We start from the raw sequence: 10951 nt of genomic DNA on the forward strand, positions 1-10951 counted from the left end.
GGCCAAAGCATTATGCGAAACTCTTTTGTGATGAAATCTGTTGTGGAAAAAGCACCACACAAATAAAACCGAACTTATTAGAACTGAAGTGTAATGTTATAGTTTTTGGTTCATTATCCTTGCTTTGACTAATGCACACTGGTATGACTGAGCGCTAGTGTTAACACCGGAGTCATAAGTCCGGTGTTTGCTGGATTTAGTGGAACGTCAAGAGTGTTCCTGATGGAATCATAATGAGGTTTAAATGATTAAATTCAGAGGAATATTTTCTCTTTTCGTTGGTCCTCTTTCACTCTCTTTATAACGGTGTCTCTGACTAAACTGAGAGTTCATTGAGTGACTGATGATCAATCAAAATTCCGTGCTTCATTTCCCACCGTACTGTTGTTTTCATAATCATTTCTCTAACATTAATCTTAATAATTTCTTCTCCCTCTTTCTTAATCTTTTTTTTTTTTTTTTTAATCTCTGTGTTCTGCAGGTAAACTTTGTGGTGTGTCAGCTCTTTGCCCTGCTCACAGCGTTCTGGTTTCGTCTCTACCTGCATCCCAGTAAAACCAGTCCGTTCGTCCGACATGTGGTGGCGACTCTGCTGGGGCTGTACTTCGCGCTGTTCTGCTTTGGCTGGTACGTCTCGAGTTTTGCTTCTGGTTACTGCTTTCTGTGCGTTAAAAGACCGCGAGCGTAAACAGAGTAGTATCGATGCGTAATTCAAAACCGACATTACGCTCGTGAAAACGGCCGACGAGCGCGACTATGTTGTTTCAGAGCGGCTGATAATATGTACGCGATCTTAAAGGAGTCGAACCAGGGCAGTCAATACTGTCAGATATCGTGCGCTCCTGGCAGTAGCTTATAAAAACAGATGCTACGCTAGCTGGCACCGAGGCATGACTAGCTTAAAGGTTAATAGATTATCATTTGCCATTTAAACATACAGAATGTTACTTTGCGCTGAACTGATTGAGCTAAAATAGGGTTTGCCCTAGGCTGCCGTGAACAGAGGTCAAGCTAGCGTCTGTCTTTGGCCGCTACGACCTCCTGGTTTATGTAATGTTTATTGATGGAGGCAGTTGGCTGAAAATACATTGCCGCCTCCCTCCCTCTCGCATAATGTGAAACACTGTCAATAATTTAAAAAAAAAGGCAGAGCCAAAAAAAAAAAAAAAGAAAAGAAAGGGGGCGATTGACCTCTGCTCTTTTAATTACTAATCTTTAAAATGAATTGAATTCATTCTCTACTGCTCCGTTAAATGAGCTGTAACAGCACCACTGTTGCAGTGCTGCATGTACACCTGAGACGTTCAGGCCGCTATTATGAATAAACATCGATTAAATCTATGTATGTGCATAATGTCTATGAAATGATGTGTGCAAAAGATCCCATTTTGCTAAGTTGATGTCTCATTCAGATGCGCTATGTCGGTCATTTGAACAGCTCAATTGCTACATGCTGAATCGATGTGGAATCATTCTGGGAGGATCAAACTCATTAACGGATCTTTTTTTTAATTAGACAAACAGATCAATGTCAAACACTTTTATTGGTAAGGAGCCATGGATGAGCTCTGTTAATAATCAGTTATGATGAGATCTTTTGCTTAAGAATCTGTGAGTGCATGTGTGTGTCTTTTTGCCTGTTTGTGTGTGTGTGTGTGTGTGTGTGTTTGTGTGCATTTACATGTATGCGAGCCTCTAATGTTAAAAAACATTTGAGTTTAATGGGATGCAGAGTTACTATCAGCAGAATTTTTTTTTATTTGGGAAGTGTCTGTGGTCTGTGTCAGATTTGAGGTGTGTGGTGATTGCTGATTGGGTGTGATGATGGGGCTGTCTCCAATGACGATCTCCTGACCCCAGGGAGGGCTTGCTCTCTGTTGTGATTGGACAAATCACTGAGAATCATCTGCATCCGTCTGATTGTATGTTGACCATTACGTATACACACTGTTAACATGAAGCGCTCTACACGTAAACAATAAGAACCAAATGTTATCAAAGGTCACCAAAGAGAGAGAGAGAGAAATTATGTTTGCAATCGAAGATAAACAAAGAGAGAGAAAAATAACATTTGCAAGCAGTGCATCTAACTGAGATCCTTCCATTTCTGAGAGAGAGAGGGCCTGAACTCTGGGCTGCAGGAAAAAGGAGAGCACACAGGATGGAATGATAAATGGGAGTAGGAGATGGAGAGAGGAATGGGTGCATGAATGGACGGATGGATGGATGGATGGATGGATGGCTGGATGGATGGGGAGAGTGACGGGAGGGAGAGATAGATGAAGGGATAAAGGTGTCATGAGAGTCATGGAATATATCTTCTTCTTTTTTTTCTATACATCTATTTCTGCCAGCATTTCACATGCTTGCATCTGTGTGTGTGTGTGTGTGTGTTAGTGTCTGTGTTTGAGTCAATGTTATGTACACCTTTCTAAACAAGCTCTCTTCCTGTTTATGTGTGCGCGTGTGTGTGCGTGCATGCGTGTGTGTGTGTGTGTATGTGTTTCAGGTATGCTTTACATTTCCTAGTTCAGAGTGGGATCACTTATGGCATTATGATTCTGGCAGGAGTGGAACATATACACAAGTGAGTATTTCACACAACTACCACAAACACACACAGCCACACACATACAAACATACACACACGCACGCACACTGACACCCACACCTGCACGTACAAACATACACCCACACGTACACAAACACCCACACCCACACATGCAAACACACACAGAGACACCCACAGCCACACACATACAAACGCGCACGCACACACACACACATACACAGACACCCACACATACAAACGCACACACACACACTCATATACAGACACCCACACCCACACATACAAACACACACACGTTTACATACAGACTGCATCAGACCCAGGAGCCATAGAAGACGCACCTTTGTCTGCCTGGCTCTCTCTCTCTAGCTCTCTCTCTCTCTCTCTTTCTCTGCATGTCTCTTTCTCCCCCCTCTCTCCCTCTCTCCTTCCAGTGCCCCCCTGATGAATGACTGATATCTGACCCCTGTATTAGTAACAGCGGTGGAACAAGGCCATTCTTTTCACACGGCCCACTGTTCGCCTCTGTCCATTTTTTTAATGACCGTAATAAAATCTTCATTTGGCTGGTGGTACCGCCCGGGAGAGTGTGCCGTAAAGCTCAGCTCATCTCATCTCTCCGAGCAATGCACGGTCACTGAAGCAGTGAGACTCACTTTCTCCGCACGATAAAAAGCAAAAAAAAGACACAGGATCACAACAAATAAAGCGTATGGTTATTACGTACGCAGGTCTAGTGAGACAAACACGAGACAAACTGCAGCAGCATCACTGCACGAGACAGAGGCCCGCCGGACATAGCGCATTTTTCGAATGTTGATTTTCCAGTGTAATAATCACCAGGGTTGGAGAGAGTTAATCTTAGTCATTGCACATTCCTTTAACATCTGTATTGACGTAATTACTCACGAGAGACATATGTTTTTAGCGTAGTATATACGCTCTGTTTAGAGTGGATTGGATAACGTCAAAAAAAGTGTGAGGTGGAAGTGTTGAAAGGGACTGATTTTGGTCCCTTAACCCTGCGCTGTGTGGACTGTATCGGAAACAGCATTGGTGGAAATGTTTGAGAAGACCCTCCCTTAGCTGTCTCATTCTTCAGCTTTGGGCAGCTGACAATGAGTGTTCACTGTGGACAGAGCAGGATAGAGAGAGTGTGAATATCTCAGACACTCTTTCTCAGTAGTGCCTGTGAGAGCATCGTTTGTGTGTGTGTGTGTCTGTGTGTCTTATTAACCTTACTCTGGTGCTTGGCTCTGGAAACCAAGATTCTCCTCACAGACTCCTCTGTGAATGTAAAATGCTGACACCTCACTCACACTTTCCTCTCCTTTTCTCTCTCATTCTCTTTCTCATTATCTTTCTCTCACTCCCTCTCTACTCTCTCACCCCCCCCCTTCTCTCTCTCACACCCCCCCTCACTCACACACACACACACACACACACACACACACACACACGCCCACACACACACACACCTGCAGTTCTCAGAGATTTGTGCTGTACACAGCATCTCCTCCACTTCAGTGTGTATGTGTGTGAGTGTGAATAATTATGTTGTATGTATGCGTATATGACTAAGTGTTGTCTTAAGGCAGCCAGCAGTGTATTGGATATATCAGGTTTTTCTCTCCACTGGGCTTGGTCTCCAGGCTTTAAAACAGCACTAACCGTCAGTGTGTGTCCTGACAGTGACCGCTCTTTGTCGTCTGATGTAAAAAGTCTGACTAAGATGTACTGTTACACCCCATCTCACGCAAGACAGCAGTGATAATGAAGTGATGGGGAACGAAAGAGGATGTGAAAGAAAACGGATGTGTTATACACTTTCGTCAAGGTTTGGGGGTTGGTCTAATTCGAACTCAGTCTTGTCTGGGGACTGCTAATCAGCTGCTAATTGGAAATGGTTGTTTTGAATTGTCATACAGCATTTTTAGTTTAAATTGAAGTTTTTCATTTTTTTCAATTTTAGTCCAAAAAAAAAAAAAAAAGATTGCTTAGGAAATTCAGGTCATTCCCTGTTTCCGCTACTTTGCTTGTCCGTGGCTTTAGCTTTTTCTACTCTTTTAACTGTCTGCTGCAGTGCATCCATACACACACACACACACACACACACACACACACACCCTGTGTATGTGAAGCTCCCACGGTTCCGCCTCTCTGTCAGTGCGGGGAACTTTATACTGCTCTCTTTTCATCTTCCACTTTGACTCATTTCATTTCTGCTGTTGTTTTTCAACTTGTTACGTGTCAGCGCGTCGTGTGACGAGACTTTTTTTTTTTTTACTTTTTCTTCTTTTCACTTCTCTGCGACGAATGCAACACAGACAACAGCTTGTTTAGGTTAGGCTGAATGTGACACACACACACACAAACTCAGATGCTAAAACGCAAACGCGTGCGCGCGCACACACACACACACACTCTCTCTCTCTCTCTTGGTCAGACCAACAATGTTTGTAATGAAACTAGTAAAAAAACCCAAAAACAAATGAAAATTTATGTAATGAAAGTAGGTTTTGTGGACTAAAAATTATTTTAATGATTTGACAAAGGCCTTTATCCTCAATAATGTGAATGAATATCGTAGTTACTCCTCAGTAAAAATCATGCTTTAATTTCACTGGTGGATGTTAATCTCTCTGGCTGTCAGTTATTGTTGTATACAGAGGTTGTTTGCTTCTCACTCTTAGTCATAGCTGTTTACCAGCATGGTTGTTTACATGCTGCTATCATGATCATTTTTGTTAACCCTTGATAATCTTTTGATAGTCCATGGCTACCTTAGATAAGCCATGGCAGGGACAGGGTTACCAGAGAGGGGAAAGTGAATGCCTGTTATTACAGCAGAGGGTGAGAGAGAGAGAGAGAGGCTGAGGAGAAATAAGAGGTGAGCGTGTGAGATGAAATAATAACTGATATTAACAGATATTAACTGAAATATGAACTGAATCATCATTCTCAGGTACTGTCTGGTGTTTGCCCTCGGATACCTCAGTTTCTGCCAGATCACACGTGTTTATGTCTTTGACTATGGCATGTACTCTGCTGACTTCACAGGGTAAGAGTCTCTCGCTCTCTCTCTCTCTCTCTCTCTCTCTCTCGCTCTCTCTCTCTGTGTATGAATGGCTTATATAGTGTATGGATAAAAACTTTGAAGAGTTTGTGTTTGTCAGAGTGAGATTAGGCTGTCGATTATGATCCTTGGGTCATGTGACCGACCCAGTGAACTGTTCACTCTGATGAAATCATCTGAAAAATGATTTATAGTGAGAATAAAAAAAAAAAAATGCCTATAGTGAAGACATGATTCATTTAAAATACTGAATATTTAGCAGAATATTTATTTTCTGGATTGGCAGCTAAAGCTGTAAGATTTTAAAGACATTGGTTAAAGGCAGATTAAAAACCAGTCTTAACGCTCTGAAAGTGCAGGGCTTAGTGGTGGTGACAGAAAACACTTAGATGGCATATTTTTAACATTAATATTTATGTTTCTTAACAAGCTCTGCCTGCCTTTGGTAATCCACACTTTTCCCTTTTTTTCCACCCCTCCATCCCTCTCTCGCATGATCTCTCTCTCTCTCTCTCTCTCTCTCTCTCTCTCTCTCACTCTCTGCCTGTCTGTCTCTCTCTCTGTCTCTCTCAGGCCTATGATGGTAATAACACAGAAGATCACCAGTCTAGCGTTTGAGATTCATGATGGTGAGTAGGAAGGTTGTGAGAGCGTTGTGGGAAAGTTCTGAGGAGTTAATGCCCGATTGGCTTCACGTGTCAGCATCTATCAGTGAGTCTCTGCTACACGATCGAAACAGGAGTCAGTAACTCGCAGATTCAGGATGTTGAATACGTACAGTTTACTCTGCCCACCCCAGCCCCCCCCTCTCAAAATCCACTTTGCTCTCACATACAAGGGCCCAAAAAAGGCTATATTCATTAATTATTTACTTACACTGGATAGAACTGAGTTACTGGGTGAATAAAGAGCCCCGGGGTGAAGGGTTTAAGGTCAAGGAGACACACGATTGCTTAAAAGAGCACTTTTAATTTGTTTACCAATAATGAAAAACTTTCATACATTACCCCATTCTGTACACCATTCGGAGTTTTTTTTTTTTTTTTTTTTATGAATCATTGTATTTACATGTCTCTTCTCCCTCTCCACATGAATCCATTTGGGGACTGTCTCTGTGTGTTCGTGTGGTGTAGGTGCATATGGAAAATCTGCAGCCATAAAGCCAGTGAATGTAATTAAAAGACTGCAGAAATTAGAAACGGTTAGGAGGGGGGGGGGGGGAGCGAATTGAGAGCAGGTGCACCACACTGCACAGCTTGAAGAAGAATGAATCTTGTCATATTTGGTCCCAGCTGCAGATTCTTCATCATACTTAACCACACCATCACTCACAATCTCCCCTGTCTCTGAGCTCAGTTTCTTCAAACTATATAGTGCTGACTAATAGAGTTTTACGGCTATGGTTTTGTCCCTGAGGACGTAATACAGTGAAAGCTCTAGATGCCTAGTGTGGAAAGGACAAATTTTTGTACGTCCCTGATTTAATACGTTGTTGAATGGTGGTCCCAGGTTTCCACATCTTTCTAGTGAGAGCATGGCTAGGGAGTTATTTTAGTATTTAGTCTTAACGTTGGTAAAATCTCTACTGCACTCGTTCTTTTCTCCGGTTGCACGGTTGCGTTGGAGTTAGCTGCAAATCGCTAGCATCAGAACCCACCCCTCTCCCTGCACGCTTCCACTCTAATGTGGGTCGTTTATCTGCCAAATCTCGTTATCAGCGTAATGGCCACCATAAACATAGTGAAATTATCCGGGTCGTTTCTTCCGGTGGCCTAGCTTCGCTCTGCCTCGCGACGTGACAAACCACCACCGCGGGATGCGAGACTTGGCGGGCGGGCGGGTCCGACACACTGTGGGGGAAGTCAATTTACTGGGACTGCTAATTACCATCGTACATCAGTGGGGCCAGCGGAGTTCACAGGCTCCGCTGTGAAGGCAGATTGTCTGGGGGTTATACGGAGACTGTAGGCGTCGCTCTACTTTATGTCCAAACCTTCCGCGTCTCCTATAGTTTAAACTGGCAGATCACTGCAGAATGAACGCTCCCCTCACCATGGTTACACGATCAAGAGAGGATCATGTGTATTGGGGTTAAAATGATTGGCTGTAGAATTCACAAGGTTGGGAAAACAAGAACAAAAACAAAATATATTGTTCACACTTCCATGACAGCATGACATGTGTTGATAGACTTCTGTATTATGTGCAAGAGGCCTAAATGACCTGCTACTGAAATAACTTCGCAGTTTATCTAAACGGTTTGGTTTCGTTGATCGCTTTGTTTCTTTTTGCATCAGATAGTATCCACCCCTTCTATGTTTATTTTCCCTCCAAACGTGACATTAGTTATGTATTGGTTCATAAAGCAGTATTAATATGAGTAGGTCAAAGCCAATGTCAGGGGCGACGTTGGAAATTTCAGTGGATCTCAGAGAACAGAGCGTTACTGTACTAGTTATTAGATTCATGTGACGGTCAGTGTCTTTTTACTTAATTGGAAAATACATAAACTAAAGAGACAGTAAAACCCTATTGAGGCATAGTCATTCTTTATGATTATGACTAGGCATTTACTGCATCAGTCTCCGAACCACAAGACCTTAACAGAATACGGCTCTGATGACGGACATTAGTTGTTAGCTAAAGTGCTCTGTATTTTACAGCATCTTAGACACGGCCTTGTCTACCTTGCCTAAACACGCACTAGATACACTTTGTGTTCCATCAAAAAGAAAAAGAAAAAAAAAACAAAAAACGCCAGAGTCTTCTTTTGTGGGCAGATATTCCATTAGTACAAACTGAAACATGTTGAGTTGATAATCTATTGGCATCTTCAGGTTTCATCTCTCAAATCTCATCGCTTCTACCTTTTCTTTCTCTTCTCTTCGAAGCATGATGTCTCTTAGTTTTCTTCCTCATAGAAAATGAATCGTGCTGAGCTGAGGAACATTTCTATCATCTTATCATTATCTTTCTGTCCTTCTTTTATAATCCTCGCTCTTGCTGACTTCTAAATACCCCTCCCCTTCCCAATTTGCTCCTGTTACCATGACAACAGGTAATAGACGCCTGACACAGACACTTTTGACAGTCAGTGGGGGAAAGAAGGATTAAAACGACTTTACCTATTGAGTCAGACATTGAATAATACACTCCGATTGTTTTCTCAATCGCTTAAGTCCTTAAAAAGAACCTTTTCGACAAGAGAGTGCAGCCCTGGATGTCAAGGGCAGGGATGTTGATGCTTTTCATTTAAAGCCTCTAATTGGGAACTGATTTCTACTTGAAAAAGACATGTTGTTGGTGGTGAACAGCTAATTGTATTGATATTTATGTAGTTGATAAAGATAACTGGCTTTGTGGACAATAAAAATATTTTCTGGCTATGTTCTACAAAGCAGTAAAATAAAGATGAGTCATCCAATATAAAAAAAAAAAAAATCCCAAGAATTACTGAATTGAAACTAAATTGACCTAAAATTGTATGCTTTGTGGAATTAATGTACGACGTTTTCCTCTGTTGTTAGGAATGGCTCGCAAGGAGGAGCAGCTCACACAAAGTCAGCGAATGTTGGCTATACGGTATGTCGGAAAAGTAAATCATCTTTTTTCCATCGGGCAAAATATCAGGCCAGTATGCATCTGGTTAAAGCAATGGGGAACGTACTATGGAGACTGTCCTCCTGAGAGCGGTGAAACCGTAGTAGTGACTGTACACTGGATACTGTTGATGCTGCTGACAGTAGCGAAATATTGATTGAAATAAAAGCTGTTTTTGTGTTCTGGGCTAAGACGATGACAAGCAGGATGCTAAACATTTGTTATGTTCCACAACGCACGGCACAAGTGCAAACACGTCTGATTCCGCTCCGACGTGGATGAGGTCCAGTCCAGGGATGCTGTGACTCTATGAAACGTGAACTGGTGTAACACAATCATCTACTCATTAAACATGAAAGTGCATACGTCTCGTTCCAGAGAAAGACTCACTCTTATCTACCTACTAATGCCGACTATGCCGCTGGTCTATTAGAAGTGTTAGACCTAAATATCATAAAACTGTCTGTGGGTAGTGGAAGTGGTCTTGCATTTTTCTAGTGAAGGTAACTGTGATTGATGGCTTAGCTGGTGGGAAGGCAGAGGTTTACTTGTTGTCCTCTGTGTTTCGGTTCCCTCCTTAACTCTCACGTCCACTGCAAGAATAAATTGACAGGGAATGTTTGTCATATCCTAATATGTGTTCCCAGGCACTGTTTCAAACAGGAGTATCACATTACAATCGTGTTTCCATGATAACCTTTCATCGACAATTACTGGCCCTCTCCCTCCTGGACCTGTGGACCGGAGGGAGACTCTGAGACACAAATAAGTGGCCATTTCATCGAAATTGTGCAAAAGGAGACAGAGTGCACAGTGTGCAGGACGACAAGAGAGAGAGAAACTGGGTGGCACGAGTCAGAATGAGTCAGAGTCACGGCTGAGCTTGAGGCATTGTGATAAAAAGGATTCCACTCCTCCCTGAGTTTCTTTATGATCAGATTGTGCTAAGCTTTTATCCTGTGTTATATGGCATCTGAAGGAACTAGGGCGGCACGATGGCGCATACGGGTAGCGCTATGGCCTCGCAGCAAGAAGGTTCCGGATTCGGTTCCCCGGCCAGGCGGCCAGGGTCCTTTCTGTGTGGAGTTTGCATGTTCTCCCGGTGTCTGTGTGGGTTTCCTCCCACAGTCCAAAGACATGCAGGTTAGGCGAATTGGAAACACTAGATTGCCCCTAGTTATAAATGTGTTTTTCTCTGTGTGTCTGCCCTGTGATGGACTGGTGACCTGTCCAGGGTGTTTCCCCGGGATAGGCTCCAGCACCCTCCGCGACCCTAACTAGGAGAAGCGGCTTAGATAACGAGTGAGTTTTGCTTGTCTTTTTCCTCTCTGAGTGCTGGATGGCTCAGATGTACTTCCTCCTCAAAACCAAGGTCAACAGAAACACACCCCTTTGTAAAACATTTTTTTATGACTGAGGTACACGCAAGAGCTGTGATGGTTTCTAGTCCAGATGGAAATTACCCTTGAGCAGACATTAAACATGTCAACAAGAAATATGTATTCACTGTGCAAAACTTTTTACTTCTTTTTATGTAGGAAATTGACCCGTTCTCTCCTCCAGGAGGTCAGGCTCCAAAATGAATATTATTGAATGACAGGAAACTTCTGAGTTTTCCTGCGGGAAAAAAGTGTAGTTGTGTTAATGACTTTAAAACACGCATAATATCCGAATAAGAATTTACATGAGGAAGAAGACCACTT

The 10951-nt window shown here is 42.7% G+C and overlaps 1 protein-coding gene across 1 annotated transcript in view; it reads left to right on the forward strand.

The window, feature by feature from the left end:
• The window catches only part of mboat2b (membrane bound O-acyltransferase domain containing 2b), a 32140-nt gene that overhangs the window by 15178 nt on the left and 6011 nt on the right, over window positions 1-10951 (forward strand). The window contains exons 2-6 of the mRNA XM_030771348.1: window positions 482-627; window positions 2510-2587; window positions 5538-5633; window positions 6222-6277; window positions 9176-9230. Of these exons, the coding sequence (XP_030627208.1) occupies window positions 482-627; window positions 2510-2587; window positions 5538-5633; window positions 6222-6277; window positions 9176-9230 (431 nt within the window). The remainder of the gene's footprint in view (window positions 1-481; window positions 628-2509; window positions 2588-5537; window positions 5634-6221; window positions 6278-9175; window positions 9231-10951) is intronic.

Source organism: Chanos chanos, chromosome 4, assembly GCF_902362185.1.
Source record: "Chanos chanos chromosome 4, fChaCha1.1, whole genome shotgun sequence".
Lineage (NCBI taxonomy): Eukaryota > Metazoa > Chordata > Actinopteri > Gonorynchiformes > Chanidae > Chanos > Chanos chanos.